At 43.8% G+C, this 25910-nt stretch overlaps 4 protein-coding genes across 4 annotated transcripts; 3 read left to right on the plus strand and 1 right to left on the minus strand.

Moving 5' to 3' along the window:
* LOC8085720 (protein DOWNY MILDEW RESISTANCE 6) lies at positions 9239–14591 on the plus strand. Its single transcript, XM_002465917.2, has 4 exons — positions 9239–9533; positions 9653–9900; positions 13648–13972; positions 14067–14591. The coding sequence occupies exons 1-4, from the start codon at positions 9339–9341 to the stop codon at positions 14307–14309; spliced, it is 1011 nt and encodes a 336-aa protein (XP_002465962.1). The 5' UTR covers positions 9239–9338; the 3' UTR covers positions 14310–14591.
* Positions 16785–19225, plus strand: LOC8085721 (psbP-like protein 1, chloroplastic). Its single transcript, XM_002465918.2, has 7 exons — positions 16785–17056; positions 17177–17257; positions 17424–17506; positions 17643–17765; positions 17867–17938; positions 18588–18684; positions 18840–19225. Exons 1-7 carry the CDS (start codon positions 16891–16893, stop codon positions 18944–18946), a joined length of 729 nt encoding a protein of 242 aa, XP_002465963.1. The 5' UTR covers positions 16785–16890; the 3' UTR covers positions 18947–19225.
* Positions 19834–22265, plus strand: LOC8085722 (50S ribosomal protein L11). Its single transcript, XM_002465919.2, has 4 exons — positions 19834–20170; positions 20261–20433; positions 20546–20609; positions 21644–22265. The coding sequence occupies exons 1-4, from the start codon at positions 19963–19965 to the stop codon at positions 21850–21852; spliced, it is 654 nt and encodes a 217-aa protein (XP_002465964.1). The 5' UTR covers positions 19834–19962; the 3' UTR covers positions 21853–22265.
* LOC8085723 (probable long-chain-alcohol O-fatty-acyltransferase 4) lies at positions 23103–24735 on the minus strand. The gene has a single exon (XM_002468570.2). The coding sequence runs from the start codon at positions 24334–24336 to the stop codon at positions 23293–23295; it is 1044 nt and encodes a 347-aa protein (XP_002468615.1). The 5' UTR covers positions 24337–24735; the 3' UTR covers positions 23103–23292.

The raw sequence follows: 25910 nt of genomic DNA on the forward strand, positions 1-25910 counted from the left end.
GAGTCCAACAGAGGAAGACGAAGAGCATCACATCTGAGCTCTAGAGGTTTCGTCATCATCATTCGTGTATAAATAAATAGACATGCCTATCAGAAGACGTCTGTTGCCTATATTATTTAGCCTAACAATAACAAAGTTGATCTTTTCTTGTGCCGTATATGGGATAAATTATAATGACACTAGGTACGTTGTTAACTTATGGCCTAGCATCGCTAACAATAGAGAGGGAGTTGAAATGCAGACCGGTAACGAAAACTGGAAGCTATTCATTCGATCTCGAAGTCGAAGCAGCAGTGTTTCTAATAAAGTTTGTAGTTGCTTTCCCAATTCCGCTTGTACTCCACCATGACGACTGGATGCATGCCTATTGCCTAGCTGGCTGGCAACAACTATATATGTCGATATTTAGGAGTTGTTTGGCACAGCTCCTTGCACCTTCGGCTCTTTCTTTGTATAACATAGTAACACTGTAGCAAGGAGCGGGTGAAGCTCTAAATCGTGGCTCCTCCTCTTTCTAGTTAATTTTTCACCTCAGGAAGCGAAATGGCTCCTTGCTACAGTGACAAACAGTAATGTTACCGTGAATGAGAGGAGAAGCCGCCCTTGAGAGCCATGCCAAACATAGCCTGAGTAGACTCGAAGTGTTTTAAATTCGACTACTAGCTAGCAGACCGTGAGAGATAGTTTGCACAAAAGAATCTGATACCAAATGCTTATTTGGCGTGGTAATGGCTCACATGATTGTGACCAAGCTTGTTCTAGCGCAATGAGCAATTCGGTGGGCTAGCTTTCGCAAGAGAGTATGAGGACCTTTATGGTAGGGATTTGTCCAGCTTTGACTTCGCTACTCTTGATGCATCGTAGCTAAGTACTATAGCGCGCATAAGCCACTCAAAACTATACTTCACCAACTTTTTAGTTCATTTTGCTATAAACTGTTTCGCCAACGACTTCAATCTACAACATCTCAACAATAGCACTATAGTGAACTTGCCAGAGAAGCTAAGCCCTTTTGGTATGTATGCCAAAGCGGCCCTAACCCTGTCAACATATCTATGATGATGATGTTTTAAGAAGTTAGTGTCTCAAGAGTTTGTGACCTACGGTAGTCATGCATTTTGGATTTTTTTAGGGGTGAGGGGAGGTGTCTATTTGTTTTTTTCATGACCGAGTCACTGATGGTGTAATGGCTAAAAAGGTGCATACATTGTCAATTGCATCACTCTCTCTCTCTCTCTCAACAATCTATGATGTCACATATTTGCTCATGCTTACCAAGGTGCAGGCGATTGTGCATGGGGCATCGAGCCACACGGGCCAGATCGCCTCTCTCTCTCATTGAGCTATGATGTCGTCGTTTTAAGTAAACTTTTTTGTCTTAATTTTATAGCTTCGATCTACGAGGGCTCTTCTTTATCTTATTTTTATAGCTTTGATCTACGAGGGCAGCCAACGATAGTGGAGATGGTAGACATGCGTGGTACGTGGGGAAGACAGCCAGCGTGTGGCATGGAGGCGAGGCGTTGAGGTGTATGAGGGGAATTGAGGAGCAATGACGGAGGTGTCCTATGGTTTGTTTTTTTTTTTTTTGTTTTTTGAAATTTACATCATGGTTGAGAGCTCGGTAGTGCTAGCTTCTTATCTTCACATTTAGTTGAAAATCCGAAAGGTGTCATTGGCACCGTCAGTAATCTCCAATTCTATGGTAGTGGTTGTTTGTCAAGAATGGAGTGTATAGTGATTCAAAGTCTTGACTCGGCAAGTGGGGGCGGCTGAATGTGGCTACAAATGGGGATTAGGATCTAGTGGAGTGGAGCTCTCCATGTACCGGTTCATCAACTCCGGGTCTGATCTTAATTTGATTTACTTGGCGGTTGTTGTAGTAGTGTCGCTTTTGCTGAAGACATTTTGTAGAATTTGAAAACATTTGCTGAAGACATTTGTCTAATTCAGCGTTGTCTTTCCAAACGTATGTCATTGGTGGTGGATGCAGCTGGAGGCAGGGGCGGATCCAGAGTAGTAGCATGGGGGGACAGCTGTCCCCCCAATTTTTTTAAAAAAACATCTAGTATATATACCCTTTAATAATATATACATATATAATACATTGTTGTATATAATTGCTAGTTTGCTAAGCTCATATAACAACCTTAACACTTTACATTCACAACTATTTTATCACCGTTTAGTGATCTAATTATATTATGTCCATATTGATGAATTATATCGTTTTCGTTCGTACCCCACAATTAAAATTCTAGATCTGCCACTGGCTGGAGGCTCTGTTGTGTTTTATTGATCGCCGTGGCATGATATTTGCCTTTTTTATATATTTCTTTTTGTAAAATTACAGCCTGTATGCATCTTAATAATTATGCGGACGTATTTCTCGATCATGACCTACTGTCGAAATAAAAACTATCTTATTGAAAGAAGACGAGTAACTTGGGAGTATATGTGTGTGCAGCATAGATTGGGTAGGCTGAAAGCAAGCAGTCAAAGATTGGCAGGCAGCCGAGTTCAGTCGCCCGCAAGCGCGAGCTATGTTAGACACAGCAAAGTGTGGCCATCAAGATCGCCAGTCTTTTTGACGTGTCTCGGAGTAGTAAGGTCTTGGCATATGGACCACGATGGCACCAAGACGAAGAATTCCACGCGGAAATGCCGACTTGCGATCGACTAGTAAGAGCCGGTGCCGACTGCCGACTCATGCAGACGTGGAATGAAGCTATACGCATCGATATGTATTATGTATATGTATATCCTAACGCTACTGCAGCCAAACGAGCTCTCCTTTACGTGCTCACTGTCAGAGAAATACTACTAATTAAGGCCTGGTTTAGTTCGCAAAAATTTTCAAGATTCCCCATCACATCGAATCTTTAATCGCATGCATGAAGTATTAAATATAGACGAAAATAAAAACTAACAGCACAGTTTAACTGTGTAATTTGTGAGATGAATCTTTTCAGCCTAGTTACTCCGTGATTGGACAATGTTTGTCAAATAAAAACGAAATGCTACAGTAGCTGAAAACAAAATTTTTTGCGAACTAAACAAGGCCTAAGGATAGATGTGCTAGCTCGCCACGCATGCATGTATATCCAAATGTGTGTTCTGTATTCTGAGGTCAGTCGTCAGCACTCAACAGTCATCCACAGTCCATGAAACATGCATCATGTTCGCTGCTGAATGTTGACAATCCTTTGACAGTTTTTTAGCTTCAGCTCTAAAGGCTAGAACAACATTCAGTCAAAACAGCTTCTTCTGATCGTTAAAAAGTTAAAATATTCATAATACTTTTTTTTCTCTCTCTCTCTTCACTCTCCATCTAATTCTCTCGCACACCACCAGCGCACAACAGTCCTCACTCTCCATCTAAGGCCTTGTTTAGTTCGCCCGAAATCTAAAAAGTTTTCAAGATTCTCCATCACATCGAATCTTACGACACATACATGAAGCATTAAATATAGACGAAAACAAAAACTAATTACACGGTTTGTCTGTAAATCGCGAGACGAATCTTTTGATCCTAGTTAGTTCATGATTGGACAATATTTGTCAAATAAAAACGAAAGTGCTACAGTAGCGACATCTGAATTTTTTTCGGAACTAAACAAGGCCTAATTCTCTTCGTATAATATTGTATTAAATGCTGAATAAATATAAATGGGAGTCGTAGCATGCTTTAAGGCACTCACAATACAATACAGACTCTATCATAGAGTCTAAAGTTATTTATTATCTCGAACAATGTTACTAGACGAGAATATAGAGCAAGCTTGCTTGTTTGGATGTTTTATCTGAGTACCTTAGGACTTATGCAAACAACTTTTTTATTGCCAACATGAGAGAGCCGAATTGGCTCGTGCAGCTAGACAAGGTCCTTTGTTACATGTGCCAGCCAAGGCAGGGTAGGCTCACATAAGGTCAGTCTCAACGCATAGTTTTATGACACAGTTATAAAGATTATAAACTAGGTAACTGAGCCACATGAGTTTCATGGGGATGAAGCTCCTCTCTCATCTAGATGCAGGACAGCGGACTTTTGTGTGAAGGAGAAAGACCCGGCACCGAAGGACGGCTTCTTCCACCGGTGGTCATGGTAAGCAAGAGCTTTGGGCAAAACAGCAAAGGGCGGTGCCATGACGGGTTGGTTGATGTGGCCTCTCGATTCTTTTGCCTCCCGTAGCATCCTGTAGGCTTCGGTGAGCAGCGTGTGCTCGTGGTGTCTATGGAGATTTTGTGGCTCAGCTTTAGGAAGGGCCTGATGGCATGTGGCCTGGGTGCACGAGCACGGCTTGGCATAGGCAAGTGCTACCAAGAGAATAGAGGTAGGTGTTCACAACCTGTTCAACACAATGCCCATATGGAATGTGCTTTCCTGTAGCTTATGCCCACACTGTGCAAAGTTCCAGAGTGACAAGTTCAAGAACATGACTGATGTGAGCCTACCATTTTTTTTTTCTATGGTTGAACTAATCAGTTCGTGATACAGTTTCTATCAAATAGTCACACAGTGGTATATAAAATAATTTTATAGTCAATCCTACCTATATACAAAGTATTAAACAACTTAAAGACAAACCTTCGTCTAAGGGTTGTATGGTCTGTAGTTATATTCGAAGCACTTAGAGACGGATTGCTGTCTGTGGGTTGTACATGCTCTTATTTTTTCTACTTTTTTCAAATAAATATGTTACCACGTCAGCAAAATATCATAAATAATATGTAATTAATTGTCTATATGTTGATCGGTTTAATCAGTGTAAGTAATGAATCTAGAGATATGTTCTCCCGAAGCTATGTGCAAGAATTTAAGTACTTATTTATGTTCATATTAAAATAATTATCTGTTTACAACTTTTTGCATAGTTAATTAACTTTTTACAATATTTATAAATTTTCGAAATAAAATATAGTTCTGTATAGTTTTTCATGGGCTTTGTTTAGATGTGAAAAAAATTTGGATTTCGCTATTGTAGCACTTTTGTTTGTTTGTGGTAAATATTGTCCAACCATAGACTAACTAGGGTCAAAAGATTCGTCTCGCGATGTTCAGTCAAACTGTGTGATTCGTTTTTATTTTCGTCTATATTTAATACTTTATGCATGTGCCGCAAGATTCGATGTAACAGGAAATCTTGAAAACTCTTTGGATTTTGGAGTGAATTAAATAAGGCCATGGCTCATGGAAGACGCCACCGCTGTGTATTAGCCCACGATTTAGTACTTGTTTAGTTCCCAAAATTTTATGTTTTTGAGTATTATAGCACTTTCGTTTTTATTTGATAAATAACATTTAATTATAGACTAACTAAGCTCAAAAGATTCATCTCGCGACAGACAACTATGCAATTAGTTTTGTTTTCATATATATTTAATGCTACATGTGTATGTCGCAAGATTTGATGTGATGGAAAATCTGAAATTTTTTTGAAACTAAACAATGCCTTAAAACTTTGCTGCCGCATTGTCTGTCGTAGTCGCTGAGGTTAGTGCAGCATTGTTGCCGACGGGGACCGCCGCCCGTCGTCGTCCATTGCACCTCGTCGGTCGGAGATCGCAGGATCTTCCCTCGTCGGTTGTCCTGTCGGGCTGTCCCAGCATCCCACCGCCGCATGGGCAGGTCGCCGAGGCCGGCGGTGCCCGGACGTACGACTGGACCAGGTCCAATGCATGCATGCACTTTGCGGACGCACATCGCCGTTGCCTTTATTCCGTTCCGCGAAACTCCTCCCACCCACGAATCTTTCGATCTGCCGTTGGGCGCGCGTGTCGGGCGCCTGGTGCGGTTTGCGACGCCGCATTGGCCATTTGGGACGCCCCCTGTCTGCTCTGCTCTACCATCTCTGAGCGACAAGAGGACACTCTGCCACTGTCGTCTCTGCTGTCCTTGCTCCTTGGTCCGTAAATAAAAACGCACGTTTTCCTTGGGAGCATTGGTTCCTCACTTGCTCCTGCTCCGTGGGCCGTGCCATTAGACCACTCACAATACAAGACTCTATCACAGAGTCCAAGACAATTAATTACATATTATTTATGGTATTTTGCTAATGGGGTAGCATATTTATTGAAGAAAAAGATAGAAAAAATAAGACTTCAAGTCTTATTTAGACTCTAAAACCATCCTCAATGGGAGTTTCATGACACAGTTTCCAACACATCAATATTTTGGAAACAGTGCATAGGAGTTTCATGGGGATGAAACTTTCTCTACTCCCATAAAACTCTTATCATCTCTCTCTTCATTAATATAGCTCCACATCAGCATATTTAATGTGCATGAAACTCTAATGAAACCCCATTGAGACTGGCCTAAGTCCACATTATTTAAGGTAATAAATAATTTTAGACTCTATGATATAGTCTGCATTGTGAGTGCTCTTATCAAGCCTCCGTTTGTACCGTGAGGGCATGTTTAGATGTCTTTAAAAATATAAAAGGTTATAAGATTTCTCATTATATCGAATCTTACTGCACATGTATGGAGCATTAAATATATATAAAAAATAACTAATTACATAATTTATTTATAAATTACCAGATGGATCTTTTAAGTCTAGGTAGTCCATGATTGAACACTGTTGTCAAATACAAACAAAATGCTACAATGTCAATCCAGCCGAAAGGTAGAAACGGATATAAAGATCCACATTTTCTTATAGCACTTGTCTTTTTTTAGCTCAATCAAGGAGCTGTCATCTTTTCTTTTTTACTGATAGGAAGCCTTTCGCCACCCTACTCCTGTCGATTAGCTTAATGCGTTTCCAACGACGGCGACAGCCGACAGGGGCCCCGGCGCCGCAGTTCCGCCAGTGCGTTCACTCACAGTCGACGCGTCTCCTTCGGTTCTTCAGTTCCGGTTCTTGCTTTGTGGCCAATTCATCAGTGTTCCGAACGGCAAATAGTGGCTCTCCAAAGTACTACTACTCCCTCCGTCCCTGAAACCTGTAATTTCTAAAGTTGTCCTAAGTCAAACTTTTACAACTTTGACCAAATTTATAGAAAAAAATACTAAAATTTATAGTACCAAATTAATACCATTAAATTTATTATAGAATATATTTTCGTAACATACTTATTTTATGTCATAGATATTGATACTCTTTTCTATAAAGTTGGTCAAAGTTAGAAAAGTTTGACTGACACGGATTCTAGGAGTTGAAGCTTTCGGGGACGGAGTGAGTAGTTGTTAAAATCTGCAATTTTTCCATGCGATTTCCCGTCTTCACAATCTTAATTACTAAGAAATCTTCTATGTTTAACACTCCTGCCATTGTGTTAAAAAATAGCCTTTGGTGTGGATTTCAAGTGATTTTTTAATTGAAAAAAAAAATCAATTTTGATCGATACATAATGTTTATTTTCCGCCAAATTTTATTCTAGGTGGTCTTTGTTGCCGGCTCTAGAAGAAAACGAAACCTACTAGATCGAGCAAAAGCAAGAACATTCAAAGTTCCTTGATCCGTCGTTTTCCCCTAGCTAGGATTTGGACAGTTCAGCTGGTAAACCTTAGCATAAATTACTTCAATTAGGTGACCGCAGTGTCTGCCTTCAACAGTATAATGATGCATTATTTGGACCTCATTAAGTTGCTAACGTTGGTTAATTCCTGGATATATATGTCAGTACTACTGAACACTGAAAGGCAACACATTTCCTGCTTCATCCAGACGGTCAAATGTGCAGCCAACCTGAGCACTATGGTTTGGGACCAAGGAAGGTTCCAGCCAGGAGCCAGCAGATAATGTGATTTGAATTCAAACCAGCAGAGCCGCAGCCGCCTTGACAAAACAAAACTATCCATGACGGAGCATATGAAAATTCAACGACAATAAATTGATCTGGTGCTTTAGACATGGATGAGAATCAACAAAGTTGTTGACCAGTTGGCGTATACCTATATGTCTAAAGGATTGCTAATTTCAAACAACCATGCGACTTTTGTCTATTGGCTCGACTAAAGTGAATTGATGTACAATAGTACAAGGTCTTGTTTAGATCCGATTTTTTTTAAAATTTTGATACCGTAATATTTTCGTTTTTATTTGATAAAAATTATCCAATCATAGAGTAACTAGGTTTAAAAGATTTGTCTCGCGATTTACAGACAAACTGTGTAATTAGTTTTTGTTTTTATCTATATTTAATACTTTATGTATGTGCCGTAAGATTCGATGTGATAGAAAATCTTGAAAAGTTTTTGGTTTTTGGGTTGAACTAGACAAAGGAAAAAAAATACCACAACGAAGCATCCCACGCTTGACATTTTTATATGTAATCTTGACATTTTCTGTATGTATGTAACTCCCTGTCGATCCATTAGGGCGTCCGCAATGGTGTTCAAATCGCTAGCTATTTGATCTTTAGAAAAAATATTATTGGCTTTTAATGGCAATTTGCAAATAGCTAGCTTAAGAAGTCGCTAGCTAAGAAAGTCACTAGCTATTGTGGAGAGTATTGTGAGAGAGTTATTTTTAGAAGATTGTGCTAGATTAGCTATTTATGAGTCACTAGCTAGCTATTAGGAAGTCGCTAGCTATTTGATCTCTCTTCTCGCTAGCCAATGGGAGTGCTACTTTTTTATTATTTGTATACATCATCTCGCTAGCTATTTGTAAACTGTTATTGAAACTCAATAGAATTCCTCGTAGCTAGCTATTTGATAACTATTACGGATGACGTTAGTACACTGCAATCCCATAGATCATTCACGAGAACGGAAACCGGTGACGAAAACAGTGTGCCGTCCAACTAAACCTTTTCACCGACCCAGCAGTCACAAAGCTTGAGGCCGTTTTTTGTACCGAGTCTACCGTGACCGTGAGGAACGAGTTCCTGCCACGCCAACGCCTGAATCGCACGTCCTCGCGCTCGGTGGGTGATCCGCCATGCCCATGCCCATGCATGCTCGGCAGCTTGACAGGTAGTAGCTTCAGCTCGGCACGCGGCGAACGCTGTAGGCGGCCGCTCACATCACGCGACGCACAGTGGACAAAGAACCGGGCAAACCCGGCCACGCTGCTGCCGTCACTGCCCCTGACGTTACCCTGCGCCGTGTCGCTGACGATGGCAAGCCGGTCAACTGGGACTGGGAGCCCGAGCGGAGCACACGGATCTCGAGGTCTCGCCGGCCCCACGTGTCATCTCGATCGACAAAAATCGTGCCGCTGCTCGTCTCGTCGCCGTCTGATCACGTTGCGTGTCTAATTTATTTATATTTATAGACAAGATGGTCATGGACCACGCGGCCTAGCTCTAGCTGCGCCAGAGCAGACACGCCGGGAGCTCTCTCGGAGGCGCGCGCTAGAGTCTAGAGCAGCGTGCCAGCGGGCATGGCGGAGCAGCTCATCTCCACGGCCGAGCACGACACGCTGCCGGACAGCTACGTCCGGCCAGAGACGCAGCGGCCGCGCCTGCGCGAGGTCGTCCCCGACGCGGAGATCCCCGTGGTCGACCTCGCCGTCCCCGACCGCGCCGCCGTCGTCGCCAGGGTCGCCGAGGCGTGCCGCACCCACGGCTTCTTCCAGGTGGGTACGACTCGGTCTGTCGCCCAAGTCCGTCCGTCCCCCCTCGATCGTACTGATTTGGTGAGTATAAATAAAAATAAATAATTCCGATCCTGTTGTCGCCCACCGCCACCGGCCAGGTGGTCAACCACGGTGTGGCGGAGGAGCTGACGGCGGCGATGCTGGCGGTGGCGTACGAATTCTTCCGGCTCCCCGCCGAGGAGAAGGCGAAGCTCTACTCCGACGACCCGGGCAAGAAGATGCGGCTGTCCACCAGCTTCAACGTGCGCAAGGAGACGGTACACAACTGGCGGGACTACCTCCGCCTGCACTGCCATCCGCTGGAGCAATACGTCCCCGACTGGCCGGACAATCCGCCATCATTCAGGTACCCAGTACCTGCCTTGCCTCCTACCCACAGCATCAGAGCTCAGTCAGTACTCTGCTCCAGTAGCTACCCATTTGTTTGTATTCTTGCCATGCTCGGCTGCTCATCCAATCCCGTGAGACTAACAAATCCATAAAAATAAGAGTGGAGAGAGAGATAGAGAGATCACCCATTGACTCTCTTTTTTATCGCCTAGACTTTGACCAGATTAAGGACCAAAAGGGAGTAGCTTTTGCTATAATTTTATTGCTAAATTAAAAACGAATAATACAACCTTTTGTTTCCATCTGAAAATCAGGCTTATGCCCCGTTTGGTACAGCTTAGCTTCATTATTGAAGTTGTTTTGAGAAAAGAACATGAGCAACTTTTTGGGTAAAGCTAAGCTGATTTGAAAAAAATGTTTGACAAAAACAGGCTTCATACATTTTTTTTAAAAGAAAGAAATAGGGCAAGAGCTAAGATAAACTATTTTTATAATATCATTTTAACTTATGTTTTTGTGAGAGGAGAAAAAATAACTCTACTCATAAAATTATTTTAGAAAAGAGTGTTTGAAAAAAAAAACTAACTGTTCTGTGCTGTCCAGAGGAACACCATGTAGTTTCCAAAAAGAAAAAAAGGACCACCATGTACTGCGGAAAAAAATATGCGCTCGTGGTGTACAGCTGCACGTGTCGTGTGCAGTGACCACTCTGGCTTCTAGACATCACGAGTGCACAGTTCTGTTTGTGTGAAAACAAGCCAGTAAAAATCTATACTCAAAATAGAAGCCAAGAACTTACATTAACATCGGTGATTCGCGAGCTATTGTTGCCGAGCTTTCAACAAATATAATAATGCAGCTAGTGTCTCCAGCTTCCACCGATCGAGATGCTGCCTCGCTCACTCACTGTCACTAAGCTGATCCTCTAGCTAACTTACGGACCCAATATTTAATAATCTACTTATATATGATAATATGCCACGTGACCAGCGTGTTGTATCAACGATTAAATGCTGATTATTTTTTATAAATTTAATCAGATTTAAAACTATTTAAGTATTCCAAAAAACTGAGAATGGTATCTTTGGGTCTGAGTGAGTAACTCCAAAACGAGTACTAGATGACAAGCTTAAGGCTGGACTGTGCTTGTCCTTCACTCTAGACGGTGGAATTGTTTTTGTCTCGCTTTCCTCATGAGACCCATCACTGAAGCGCTGGACAGTGCTTCAAGGGAGGGGAAATTCGAAAGTGACTAACCAGCATCACTGTGTACCATACATATGGTGCTGGCCAATTTTACCGCGTTTTTGGTTGGAGAGCGGGGCGAGCCGGGTCGGAGCTTGGTTGGAGGATAGGAGGGTTGGGTTGGCTTCAGGATAGAATATTCCTCTCAGATGCGGGTTGGACTCGTCCGTCAAAATCTGGCGGACGAAGCCGCTCCAGCCGGGTTGGCTCCCACCAAACACTAAATTCCTTCAACCAAACACTGAACGGAGCCGCTCTGTCCCCAATTCTTTAACCAAACACTAAAATGGGTTGGCTCCGTCCCCAAAATCAGAAGTGTAACCAAACACTGGACGGGTTGGCTCCGTCCCCAAAAACTGGATTGGATCCAATCCAACCCACCCAACCCCCAACCAAACACACGGTTAAAGTTGTTTCTAGGACAGGCAAACCTTCCTGCCGTCAGAAAAGATAAGCCGACCGAGCCTCCAAAGGAAATGGAACTAAGGCCTTGTTTAGATCCAAAATTTTTTTGTATTTTGACACTGTAGCATTTTCGTTTTTATTTAACAAACATTATCCAATCATGGAGCAACTAGGCTTAAAAGATTCGTCTCATGATTTACAAGTAAACTGTGTAATTAGTTATCTTTTTTATTTACATTTAATGTTTCATGCATATGCCGCAAGATTCGATGTGATGGGGAATCTTGTAAAATTTTGGGTTTTTGGATGTATCTAAACAAGGCCTAATAGAGTTAGCTTTCAAAGGAAACGAAACTACTCCTTTATAGAGTTGCATTTTTAGAGCATGGAATTCGAAAGTGACTAACCAGCATCACCGTGTACCATACCATGTGGTGTCGGCCAGTTTTAAAGCCGTTTCTAGGACAGGCGGACCTCCCTGCCGTCAGAAAAGATAAACTGGCTGAGACTCCAAAGGAAATAGAACTACTCCTATATAGAGTTAGCTTCCAAAGGAAACAGAACTACTCCTTTATAGAGTTGCATTATTAGTGCATCTCCAGTGGCTCCATTTTTTAATTCCTAAGATGGCCATTTCACTACTCCAACAGTTCCCCCAATATGCTTCTTTTTTTTTATGATCACCAAAAAACTTCCTTCTTCATCATCACTCAAATAATTGGGGAGTTGGATCTCCCCCAATAGCTAGAGCCCACCCCAACTGCCACTTCTCTCCCTCCTGTGATACTGTTTGGAGATGTCGCGGGGACCGGTGGAGTTCATTGTAGCCTGGAGGTGGCAATGCTACAGTTCTTAGACCACTGTCGTCCGGCTCGCCCACCGCCGCCCCGATTGCTTGTGGCCATCACCGCCAAGGCAGTGGAGGTGCCTGAGCTCGTGGGGCATGGAGGATCTTTAAGGAAACCATGCTATATTAACTGAAGAGCCAGAGATCGACTAGAGGGGCCATAAAACGATTGCCTCATCGAGCTATTACAAGAGAACCAAGAGCCATAACAAGTTGTGCCAAACAAACATTTAGTTCTACTTACTCTCTTCATATAGATAAAGAAAGTTGTTTTGGACAAAGTTTAGGTTAAATACTCGCGTATAACTTTTAGGTTCTTGAATTTGAGAATGTGAAAACCGTATGAATAGATTTGTCTTGAAAAATACTTTCATAAAAATATACATATATCACTTTTTTATAAATGTTTTTATAAAAACAAAGAGTTAAAGTTATGCTTTGGACACCATGTCGTTACTACGACTTTTTTTATAGGTATGGAGGGAATATATTATATTCTCCAACTCCTGTAAAAAAAATACCTGTAGCATAAAGAGAAGCAGAAATGATACTGAAGCTACGATTTTTAGCAACCCCATAGCAACGTACATAAACTGGGCGGCCAGACGGTCGACCAGAAGACAACGCAATGAGATCCACACTTCTCGGATGCTAAGGCAAAAAAATAGAATAACACGTGCCCCCGTACAGTAACGACGAGGCGCACGTACAGTACGTCCAGCAGACGACGACATCACGACACTGCCTGCTAACTTTGCTATGACCATCTTGCAGCTTGCAGGGGATCCGCATCTGCTTATGCTTAAACTTAAACTTAGGCCTTGTTTAGTTCCGAAAAGTGAACACTTTTCGGTATTGTAGCACTTTCGTTTGTTTGTGACATATATTATCTAATTATGGACTAACTAGGATCAAAAGATTCGTCTCGTGATTTACAGCTAAACTGTGTAATTAGTTTTTTTTCGTCTATATTTAATGTTTCATGCATGTGCCACAAGATTCGATGTGACGGGGAATCTTGAAAACTTTTTGGTTTTCAGAGTGAACTAAACAAGACCTTAAACTTAAACAGTGGCTTGTCTGTTGTACTGTCAGTAGTCACTTGGTACATGTACAACTCCATAGAATCATCTCACAAACAAACAAACAAAGGTTGTTGTCTGGACCAGACCACTGTACGTACGTACATGTCCTAATTAACGGTTTGTTTGTTGTTCGGTGTTGGGCGGCCGGCACTGGCAACGTCGTGCACGCACGTACGTACAGGGAGACGGTGAGCGCGTACTGCCGGGAGGTCCGGGCGCTGGGGTTCAGGCTGTACGGCGCCATCTCCGAGGGCCTGGACCTGGACGGCGTGTACATCAAGGAGACGCTGGGCGAGCAGGAGCAGCACATGGCGGTGAACTTCTACCCGCGGTGCCCGGCGCCGGAGCTCACGTACGGGCTCCCCGCGCACACGGACCCCAACGCGCTCACCATCCTGCTCATGGACCAGCAGGTGGCCGGACTCCAGGTGCTCAAGGACGGCCGCTGGATCGCCGTCAACCCGCGGCCCGGCGCGCTCGTCGTCAACCTCGGGGACCAGCTGCAGGTAGTAGTGACGAGATCGGCTGCTCGATCGATCGTTCTGGCAGCTACGCTGATCAACTGAACCCGTGGTGTTCTGATCTCCTCCGATCCTGCAGGCGCTGAGCAACGGCAGGTACAAGAGCGTGTGGCACCGCGCCGTCGTCAACTCCGACAGGCCAAGGATGTCGGTGGCGTCGTTCCTCTGCCCCTGCAACGACGTGCGCATCGGCCCCGCCGCCAAGCTCGTCACCGGCGACACGCCGGCCGTGTACAGGGACTACACCTACGCCGAGTACTACGCCAAGTTCTGGAGCAGGAACCTGGACCAGGAGCACTGCCTCGAGCTCTTCAGGACCTAGCAGCAGCACCTCCTGCGTACGGTAGTACTAGCAGCAGAGAAGAACAAACAGCAGAGTCTAGCGTTTTCGATGCTTCTCTTTCGTTTAGCTTTTCGGTTTTCCATCATCCCGTTTTGTTCAGTGATGTACCATGTAGTATGTATACGCAACAGATGTACTCTGGTAGTTTGTTCGTTAGAAGTGAACTTGCCGACTCCATCAGAAACTGTCTGTACCCTTCATCAACTTCCCTCCAATTCAGCTTTGCTTATACAAGAACTCAAACTTCTCTTCTCTGAATAAGTGTAAAGAGTTCATTGTCAAAAAAAAAAAGTGTAAAGAGTTCAGATGGCCATGTGGGCTGGTTTGACCTTTTTTGTTGGGCTTCTAGACTCTTGGCAGTACAGCCCATGTACCACAATTTTCTTTTCGGCCTTCCGGGAAGACAACCGTCGTTGTCGTTGTAGCTTCTTTTGCGCCTTCTGGGTCGTTGATGTAGCACAGTAGCAGCTGTATATTGTAGTACTCAGTCTATTTCAAATTGATTTCTTAATACTATGTTTGACCACTTATCTTATTCAAAAATTTATGCAAAATATCACTTCTTTTGTCGTAGTTTAGTATATTAACAAAAATTCTTCAAAAATGACTTAAATTTGACTATGAGGCTTTTACTTATGTGCCACTATAAAAGTTGATAATTACCCACAAGTTATTAAAAGTTGAGTTCTTATAGGTGCCGCTACTCTAAACTCTTTTGTCCTTCACACCACTTCCGTCAGATTAGTTCTAACGGTGTCAAACCGCGAGTATGAAAAGTTAAAAATACCCTCAGGCTTGAATATATAATTAATATTTTTATATCTTAATGACCTCAAATAAAAAACTTAGAACTAGAAAGTTATAGATCTCGATGATATCTATAATTTTTGTATAAAACATGAGGATATTTTTGACTTTTTATACTTGCAGTTTAATATTGTTAGAGTCAAATCTGACAGAAGTGGCGTAAAAGACAAAAGAGTTCAGAGCATTGGCACTTGTGAGAACTTAATTTTTTTTAATGACTTTTGGTAATTACCAACTTTTATAATAGCATACACGTAAAAGCCTCGATTATATTTATATAATTTTTTTAATAAGACCAGTGGTCAAACTTGAAATAAAATAGTCAAACATCTTATAATTTAGGATGGAAGAAATAGATAATTAAACTTCTTTCTTTATAGCTACAGTTGGACTACAGCAAGCAGGGCAACATTTTCATAGGCTATTCTCTTCGTCTGCACCCTTATATTTTCTTTCTTTTCTCATTTGTTTTAAGCCTTTTTATCATCTTGTAACTTTATTATATTTCATAGTTTAATTTGTTGTTTATAGTATATCTTGTAGATAATTTTACTTCAAAAAAAATTGTATGCCAATAGTAACTTGTTCGCTCAACATAATTTAATTCTTTGCAAAGATTTTTTATATATAATGGAAACATAGGCAAAACTTTGGTTGTTTGTACAACTTGACATGGATATATGTATTTAATATATAATTCCAAATATTTGTATTTATCAAAATATTATTCCTGGAAAGAAAGAAAAATGTTTCTATGAATCTAGAATGATTTCCTCATAAAGCTGGAACATTTTCTCGTGAAACTATAACATTTCTCATGAAGCTAAAATATTTTTTTAGCAAAAACTTACCTTTCATGAGCAAAGCATTTATAGGTTTATAAAACAACTTTTATTGAAGCCCGTGTATTTTTTTATTTAAGCTTGAGCATGTTTCTTGGAAGGGCTGTAGAGCATTATTTCATTGAGGTAGATCGGTTTCTCAGAAACAGTCAGGGTGCACTTTGAAAATTTTGATTTTCATGAATAACCACTGATACATAGGGCCTGTTTGGTACACCTCACAACAGCTTCATGAGCTGTTGTGAGCTGTTTTTTTTTGCCAAACACTTATTTCCAAAACAGCTTCATGGGTGAAGCTGTTTTTGTCCTCCTCTCACAAAGACATAAGTTGGATGAAGCTGGAAAAAAGTAGCTTATTGCAGCTTCTCCCTCATTTCTCTCTCTCAACTATGTATGAAGTAGTTGGTTAAGCTATTTTGTCAAACACTTTTTCCAAAACAGCTCAGCTTCATTTAGAAAGTCACTCATGAAGCTATTTTCTAAAAAAACAGCTTTACTAGTGAAGTTGAGCTGTGCCAAACAAGCCCCATATATACTTCAAGATTTATATAGACAGAATAAATGTAAATAAACTACTCACAAAGAACCAAAAAATGAAAAAGAAAACACAGAACGGGCTGATTCTTTCCCAATTTCCCAAACGGGCTGCTCTGGTCCCGCTCCTCCTGCATTGGGCCAGGTCGGGGTGCCTGCTGGACCAGGCGGAGGCGAACAGGGCGCGCGCCGCCTGCCCAGGTCCAACTCGCGCTTCGCTCGGCTCCGGCTCGGCAGTACGCGTCGTGTGGACCAGAAAGGGGGCGAAATCCTACTCGGCGAACGGAGTCCGCAAGCTGCTTTTCGTCGCTTCGCTTTCGCTTCCGCCCCATCCAACGCCCCGCCCTCGTCGTCGACGCCCCGACGCAACTGCTCCCATGGCCACGGCCGTGCCCGCCGCGTCCCTCCGCGCGCCGTCCTCCTCTCCAGCGGCCGCCGCACGCCGCCTTGGGGCCGGGGCCCCGTCGCTGCGCAAGCGGCATTGCGCCGTCGCGCCCGTCGCCGCCGCCTGTGGCCCCGCGCCGCCGCGGCAGCTCGACAACGGTTGGTACCCCCACCGCCGCTTCTCCTGAGCAGGATTGCGTCTCCTTCCTTCCCTCCCTCGCTCTATGGCGTCTCGCTTTACCGACGTTGCTGTGTTGTTGTGTGACCTGACTGACGCAGAGGAGGCGGCTTGCTCCGGACGGCGGCGGGTGCTTGTGGCCGGTGCCGCCGCGTTCCTCTCCCGGCCTAATCCGGCGGCATGTGAGTTGCTCGTTCGAATTTACTATCGCCTTTAGACTGCTTCGCCTTCTGCAGCGTTGCGCGCTTTGATTGATGTACACTGACCGCTCAGTGGGAGACGAGCTTGCTCTGTGAATGGGTTATTTGATCAAACTGCGCCTCTGAGTGCGATTCTGATCTGGTATAGTCGCAGCAGAGGCTAAGAAAGGTTTCCTGCCTGTCGTCGACAAGAAGGCTGGCTACTCCTTCCTCTACCCGTTCGGATGGGAGGTGACAAACACTTCTTGTATTAATCATTGTCCTTGATTGATTGAAGAGAAAGAAACACAATTCGGCTTAGTTTTTTTTGGCTGCACGATGTATTTTATCATTATGTGTGTGAGGTTAATCACATTATCCTATCCAGGAAGTGGCTGTGCAAGGGCAAGACAAGGTGTACAAAGATGTGATAGAGCCTCTGGAGAGTGTGAGCGTCAACTCTATTCCAACTAGCAAGGAGGATATTCGTGATCTTGGACCTCCGGATAAGGTTTACTATTCTCTTTTCCATAATCCATAAATAAACTGGGATAGTCCGTGGTTATCTAGTGGAAAGGGCCCAGTTTTGATTTATTAACTCCTATTTTCCAGGTTGCCGAAGCTTTGATAAAAAAAGTTCTGGCACCGCCAACACAGAAGACAAAGTTAATTGAGGCGAAAGAGGTGTGCCTTCGCTTCCAATTTACCGTGATTGGTCTAACTATTCCTGTTAATTTCGTGGACACAAGTGCGTGTCAAATCTTTGAGGATTGAGGAATGATGATTTATGACATAAAATGGTTCTTTAAAAATATTTATCCAGCCATCCAGGCATGCCAATTGATTTATATGTGGACAGAATTATAGAAGACTGAATGAACTCATTCACTGCTGATTGATGAACCCTTCTGGGTTCTTTTTATTAGGTCGACCGAATAAGCTGAACAGCGACTCTCTGAAAATAGCAAATGTACTAATGAATAGATTGCAAATATCCACCTACATGTATTGAAATTTGTTGCTGGTTTTAGTCAGTTACCAACTTTTTTTTTTTGAAACGTAGTTCCCAACTTGAAAGTATGGTTCTTTTTCTTTTCTTTTCTGCGAACATGCCTTGGCAAGTGTTTCGAAAGTGCAGGTGGTAATATGACAGATAAAACGTTTAGGTGCCACTGTAAACTAGCTAGTACTTCTCTCGTTTGTATTAGAATCATTTTTTTTTTCATTTGTGTGACATCATGTTAATGACATTGGCCATGCTATTCTGTTCTTGGAAGATATATTTTTGGTACTTTTATGTTGTTAAATTTACAATATGCGTCTCGTGATGCAGAATGATGTTGATGGGAGAGCTTACTACACTTTTGAGTTCACAGCTCAGGCTCCAAACTACACCAGACATGCACTTGGTGCTATTGTGATTGCAAATGGTATGGCCTTCCGTCAGTAAGATGTTCTGTTAGTAGTTAATATTTGTGGTATATTGTACTCTCGACCTTGTAGTAACTGGAAAACTGTACAAATGGCGTGGCAGGTCACTGCCATCATCTACTGTTTTCTACTAATTGTGAGTGGGATGCTGCAGGTAAATTTTACACATTGACCACTGGAGCAAACGAGAGAAGATGGGAAAAGATGAAGGATAGGCTGCATACTGTTGTCGATTCCTTCAAAATCGAAAATAGAATATGAGGAATGCCTGAATTGCTGTGCTGTTTTTCCTTTTGTTGATTTGCTTTCTTTTGGAGCTGCAATGGTGAGATTTCAGTAGTAAATGTCGGGAATGTGGATTACGCTGTTCAGTTTCATTTCTGAATGTTTGTTACAGAGACTTCAGAGACATGTATTTTGTATGTAACATAATATCTTGTCACCGTCGGTACCGTGATCATTGAAGTTAGGAGGTGCAGACCTGTGCTGTGTAAATCTGTGGAAAATACGTAATAGAAAGGCTTCACTTGCGGAAGATTATATGTGGCTAATCTTTCATGTCCAGTTCCTTGATTTCGGTTTGTAGAAGAAAATCGTCAGTGTTTAATTTCTCCTGCGATTTACAAGTAACTCGTGCGGATTATTCTGGTGCAGTCATCATCAAAATAGTGCAGTCAACAAAAAGGCTCGAGATTTTCCACAGCCTAGTATCACTTTTGAGAAAGGGGAGTGAACATTCCAGCTTGTGAACCATGGATCTTCTCAAGAGGAAAAAGATGGCACGATTCCTTAAAAAAAAGCTTAGTTGGTTAACGGTGTGGATTTGTAAAAGCCTGTTTGCTTGAGTTTATCTGTCGAATCTGTTAGTCATTCAACAGTATTTTTTCTCTCACAATAAATTAGCAAATAGTACTTTCAATCATAACTTATCAGGCAAGCAAACGGGCTGATAATATGTCACGGTGAAGTTGAATGTCTTTTTCTTTCTTAATATATATATAATATAAAATTATACCAAAATAATATGGTCATTTAACTATCTGCGTCTTCATCCTGACGAGCTTGTGTGTCATCAATTTTCTCCAAGAGGAAGCTGAGATTGGCAATCTAGTGCTGAAGTACGTGTTCCAAACAAGAAGGCGTATCCACGAGGGGAGTCCTGGCCACACCTGCGGATTAGATAGGAGGCAGGGAGGGAAGAACACCTCACCGCTGCACTGCTCCTTCGCGGCGCTGCTTCTCTCCCTCTCCCGGCTCCCCTCCTCCCCCGCGCCGCGATGAACACGGCCATGGCCACCACTTCCTTATCCCTCCAAGGCCGCCCTTCCCATGCCCCCACCAGGAAGCTCTCCTCCCCGTTTCTCGGCGCCCCCGCGTCCTTCCTCCGGCCGCTGGCGCCCGCGCCCGCCGCCGCCCCCTCCTCGCGGCGGACTCTCGCCGTCAGGGCCATGGCGCCGCCCAAGCCGGGAGGCAAGGCCAAGAAAGGTCCGTGGCCCCTCTCTAGGCCGGCGTCGTCAGCATTCCTGCCGCATCAGGGATGACGTTCTTGCGCCTAACCCCTTTGTTGTCCTGCAGTGGTGGGCCTTATAAAGCTGGCCCTCGAGGCCGGCAAGGCGACGCCGGCGCCGCCCGTCGGCCCGGCGCTCGGTGCCAAGGGTGTCAACATCATGGCGTTCTGCAAGGAGTACAATGCCAAGACGGCCGACAAGCCCGGCTACATCATCCCCGTCGAGATCACCGTGTTTGATGTGAGTGAGACTAACGCTGTCCGTCCTACTTTGGGCGCTTGTCTCAGAATCGATTGCTAATGTGGAGTTATGGTTGTCGTAACACTGGTTCCTTTGCTTCGCATTTTTGCAGGATAAGAGCTTTACCTTCGTCTTGAAGACCCCTCCGGCTTCGGTCCTGCTACTCAAGGCTGCAGGTGCACACCCTGTACATTAGCTTGAATCTATTCTTCAGAGTTTTGTGGTGCATTCATCAAATTGCCCAATCTATCTATAAGACTATAAAAGCAATACGACATGCAGGAAAAGGAATGGTATTTATGGTTTGTGCAAGTGCATCACATTGGATTAGGCGACTAGCGATCCCGTGTGTAACTCGGTTAGATATTATTTAAGCTCAGTCAATTCCTGATCCCTCAAAAAAAAAAGTTCAGACATTCCACATTGTTTTTGTCACATGTTTGTATAACAAGTTAACAACAGCGAATGCAACTGCAACTCAATCTAGTTTGGAACAGTCGACAGTTGCTCAATGATTCAGTGCTGGGTGTTGGTAACAGTAACTTTGTATTTTTATTTGCTGCCTTAGAACTCTAGCTTTCCATTTCCAATTCCCGTGAACCTATGCAACAATTCATTGTTTTGGATGTTCAGCCCATATAAATAAGATTCTTCTAGAAAGAGGAAATTTAGGCCTTGTTTAGTTCACTCCGAAATTCAAAAACTTTTCAAGATTCCCCGCCACATCAAATCTTGTGGCACATGCATAAAGCACTAAATATAGAAGAAAACAAAAACTAATTGCACAGTTTGTCTGTAATTTACGAGACGAATCTTTTGAGCCTAGTTAGTTTATAATTGGATAATATTTGCCACAAACAAACAAAAAATGCTACAGTACCAAAATCCGAAATCTTTTCGGAACTAAACAAGACCTTATTCCGTTCTAAGTACATTCTCTCACAAGTCACTACACATAATACGTATGTGTTTGCATGTTAAGGTATAGACATGAACTATGGGCTGCAGAGAATGAATGTCACCGCATCAGTACCTGCAAATGCATATGCTGGAGTCAGACAGCCAGCTTTCTATGTTAGAGCATATATTCTCTTTCCCATTTAACGAGCAAATGGTCCCTTATATGTTCTCGTGATAACTAATCCTCATTCTTAGGTACGAAAGTGACACGATGGTTCCTTACCTTATGTCTGAATCTTGGTTCTTATAGGTGTCGAAAAAGGTTCGAAAGAGCCACAACGAGCGAAGGTGGGAAAAGTAACGGCGGATCAAGTGCGTGCAATAGCTCAAGAGAAGTTGCCAGACTTGAACTGCAAGAGCATCGACTCTGCTATGAGGATCATCGCTGGCACCGCCGCTAACATGGGCATCGATATCGATCCTCCAATCCTTGTGAAGAAGGAAAAGGTCCTCTTGTAGTTTGTTTTGCTGGCACACGCAGATCATCCCACCAATGGCCATTTGTAGATTATGCTTTCCTTTTTTGCTCGTCAATTCGCTGTGCCTACTTGAAGCGTTTTCCTCTGGTTCCAGTGACCTTGTTCCACAGTCTTACCATCTGGTGTAGGAGCTTCAACTTTTCCTTGCCAAATCCATGTAAAAGGGGTATCCCAAGCCATTGGGCACCCAAATTGTCTTGGGAGATCTTCTCTGTATATCACGTCAGAAATGGGCCCTTGGGCCTTGGGCCGTGGCCTTTTGCACCATTACAGTTGCCTAGCACAATTGGTCCGAAGAGAGCAGGGTGTTACATTTTGAGAATTACTGTACATCAAGACCTAACGGCGCCCACAAGGCCACAATTGCAGTAACAACATATAACTATTGTGTCATTTTTGTATACCCCTTCGTACCGATAATACTTGACATTCTGGGCCAAGAGTCTGTTTTCAAAAAAAAGTGGCGTTTTGGCCACTAGAGGCTTAAACTTGACCTGTTTGCCCCTGGCTGTGCGCCTCTTCGGCTGCCGCACCGATCCATTAAAGGGCAGTGCACGTCTCTTCGGCTGCCGTGACACTCGCGGGCCTCAAAACACACCGATGCATTAAAGGGCACACGTTTCTCTCCACTGGCCTTTCGCAAAAATGCTTAGCCACTTGAGCTAGACAACTTTCTTGTTTGAAGAGCAGTCGTAACTCTATTTAATATGGGTAGAGATGGAAAAATGCCCTCTAATTAATCACTCATTGGTAAGCACAATCATATCCTAAACGCTGAAGTATTGAGGGAGTACTAACTTTTTACTACAGCGTTGGGTCTACTCTTCTAGTCTTCTGTACTGTTTCGGTATAAGCAAGCATTCTGATCCCTAGGTAGGAGCATCACCATTTCATAGATGTGTGTTTGGTTCCACAACTATGGCCTTGTTTAGTTCTAAAAAATTTTACAAAACAGATATTGTAGTACTTTTATTTGTATTTGACAAATATTATCTAATCATGCACTAACTAGGCTCAAAAGATTCGTCCCGTCAATTTCGACCAAACTGTACAATTAATTTTTATTTTCGTCTATATTTAATATTCCATGCATGGGTCTAAAGATTCGATGTGACAGGAAATGTGAAAAATTTTGCAAAATTTTCTGGAAAGTAAACAAGGCCTATTTTAACCCGCTTGCCTCCCAACTCCCAAGTCCCAACAATCATATCACTCCTGTCAGTGCCAGGAGAGATCTGAAAGACAATGTATTTAATTACGGAAGTTGACAACCTATTAGTCACAGCTCATCACGAAAGAAACAGTATCAGCGCATCCACCAACCAGAATACATCACGACATCCGTCGAATTTAAATCCTGCGGTGGAGTTTACATCAAGCAGCAGAGCCAGCCAGCAGCTTGCATGCCGTTTGCTCAAAATCACATGGTTGACGAGACGAGATCTGTGGCGCCGGCGAGCCGCCGGGCGGCCTGCTCCATGAGCACCACCATGCCCTGACACTCCTGCAGCACCATCTCGTCAAGGCCGCCCTTGACCATGGCCGGGAAGAAGAGCCAGAACCCCGTCCCAGCCACGAAGGCCAGCGTGAGCGGCACGGCGGCCGCCCGCGGCGGGCGCCACCACCCGGCATGCGACGCCCACCATCCCTCGGCGGCCGCGCACACCCCGTGCAGGAGGAAGAAGGCGGTCACCTCGCCGCTGGGCGTGCTCCACATGATGTAGTAGAACATGAGCTCGTGCATGAGGCCGGACACCAGGAACGCCGCCAGGACGCCGGCCGCGGTGCCGAGGCGCGCGCGGACGGGGCGAAACACCGACGGCCGGAGGATGGAGGGCACCATGAGGTTCCACCGCCGGCCCCAGAAGTCACGCAGCGACGACGCCAGGTAAGGGTGGTCCACCTGTGGCTCCATCTCCATCCCGAGCAGGTCGTGGATCACGGTGTGGACGGTGGCGAGCAGCAGATCCAGCGAGAAGTAGATGTGCAAGGTGTAGAGGGCGAGGAGCTGGTACCTGCTCATCGAGCTCTTGAATTGGTACGCGTAGATGACGCCCGGGATGATGGCGCCGGAGAGGAGTATCCTCGCCGGCCCACGGACGGGAGCTTGGCTCTTCTCTTTGGACTGCTGCCGGAGCTTGACGGGGAGGGAGGCCGAGCATACGAAGTGGAAGAGGCGGAGGGACGGGTCGAGGGGCCCGATGCCGGCGGCGAGGAGGAGCACCTTAAACGAGCCGAGCCAGGCAAGGAAGAAGCCCGAGGTACCCCGGAACGTGGACGTCGAGAAGGCGAAGGGAATCGCGCAGAGGAGCGCGACGACGGGCAGGAGCGCCAGGAGGCGAGGCGCGCCTGGCCGGAGACGCGCCGCGGCGAGGCGGGCGTAGGACATCGCCGCCCACACCGCCGCGGAGACCTTGACGAGAGCGCCGACCTCGCCGTCCATTAGCGCCGTCGCCATGCCCATGTGGATGGTTGGACGGAGACACAGAAATCGATGGGCTCTCTGCTGCTGAGATTCTTGTGTTGTGTGCTATGGCGCCTTCCTCCGCGGCTTCCGGGGTGGTGTCTGTGACGTCGCACCGCCGTTCCTTTTGTCCGTTTTCTTTTGCTCATATAAAACGACGAACTTGAAGACATCAGTCAGTGGGCTTCTTTTACCATTTCTATAGAATGTTAGCAGTTAGCACTACGCATACTCCTTATTAGACTATTACTAGGAAAAGATAAATAAAAACAATTCTTCATATGGCTGTATTTGAGGGGCCTGATTTTTATTATTGTTTAGGCAACATATATTGTCATTACTTAACTCTAGAAAAAAAAATAGCTAGGTTAACTCTCGTGAGTTGTTTTTCATTGTGCTAGAAAAATACCCCACATGTTGTTGTGGAAATTGCAAATAAAACTATATTATTTATACTTAATTATATGAATAAATAAATATCATAGTACATATTAGTGCGTGATTTAGCACTCTGATGTAAATATGTGTTAGTGAATGATGTGGTATGCTAATATAAATAGCTCGAGTAAAGACATAATTGCAAGTGCTAGTAACGCATCGACCTGAGAAGACGGCTAAGACTCACTCTACACATTGAATGAACCACACCTACTAATTAACTTTCTTGCGCTTTCGTTCTCGCTTCGCAAAAGGATCAATTCGGAATTAACAGCCTCTCAAGTCCAAGCTTTAGCTGGCTCAGCTCTCCTCTAACTTCGCCGCTATAGTGTTTTCCACAGCAACAGTACTTGGTGCTATAGTAACCTGAATTCAGTCCGTCCTAACTTGCCCCAATTGGCTGGGTCTCGCAGAAGCTCCCAAACTATTAAGTGAATTGGCTGGGTCTCGCAGCAGCTCCCAAACTATTAAGTGAAAAAGTTTCTGTACTACTGAAAATGTTTTCATATTTGATCATTTATGAGACATACCACTGTGTATGTGTATAGAATAGAACGAACCGATCATAAGGGCACTCACAATGTAAGACTCTATCACAGAGTCTAAGACAATTAATTACATATTATTTATGGTTTTTTGCTGATGTGGCAGCATACTTGTTGAAGAAAGAGGTAGAAAAATAAGACTCCAAGTCTTATTTAGACTCTAAGTCCACATTGTTCGAGATAATAAATAACTTTAGACTCTATGATAGAGTCTGCATTGTGAGTGCCCTAAGTCCTATAGAATTTTTCACTTATATATTTTATTACTAAAATTAAATTAAAAAAGGCCCGGAAGTGAAATGAATATGTGGGGGATTGAAAAGGCAAAACGAAACATAGAACGAAGAAATATGACTTTAATTGCTATAGATCTATTTAATATGCTAAGATCTACTAAAATAGTGCAACACTACAAGAATATAAAGTGCAACAAAGCAGTCAAAAAAAATCCACCATGAGGTTGGGCTGCTGTACTGTAGTGAGGTGCGGTTGGCTAGGCTGCATTAATAGACCGACTATAGCTCGTGTTCGTTTGTTCGAAAAAGTCATGGCTAAAAGTTTATTTATTGATTTATTATAAAAAAAATACTG

The sequence above is a fragment of the Sorghum bicolor genome, chromosome 1 (genome assembly GCF_000003195.3).
Source record: "Sorghum bicolor cultivar BTx623 chromosome 1, Sorghum_bicolor_NCBIv3, whole genome shotgun sequence".
Classification (NCBI taxonomy): domain Eukaryota; kingdom Viridiplantae; phylum Streptophyta; class Magnoliopsida; order Poales; family Poaceae; genus Sorghum; species Sorghum bicolor.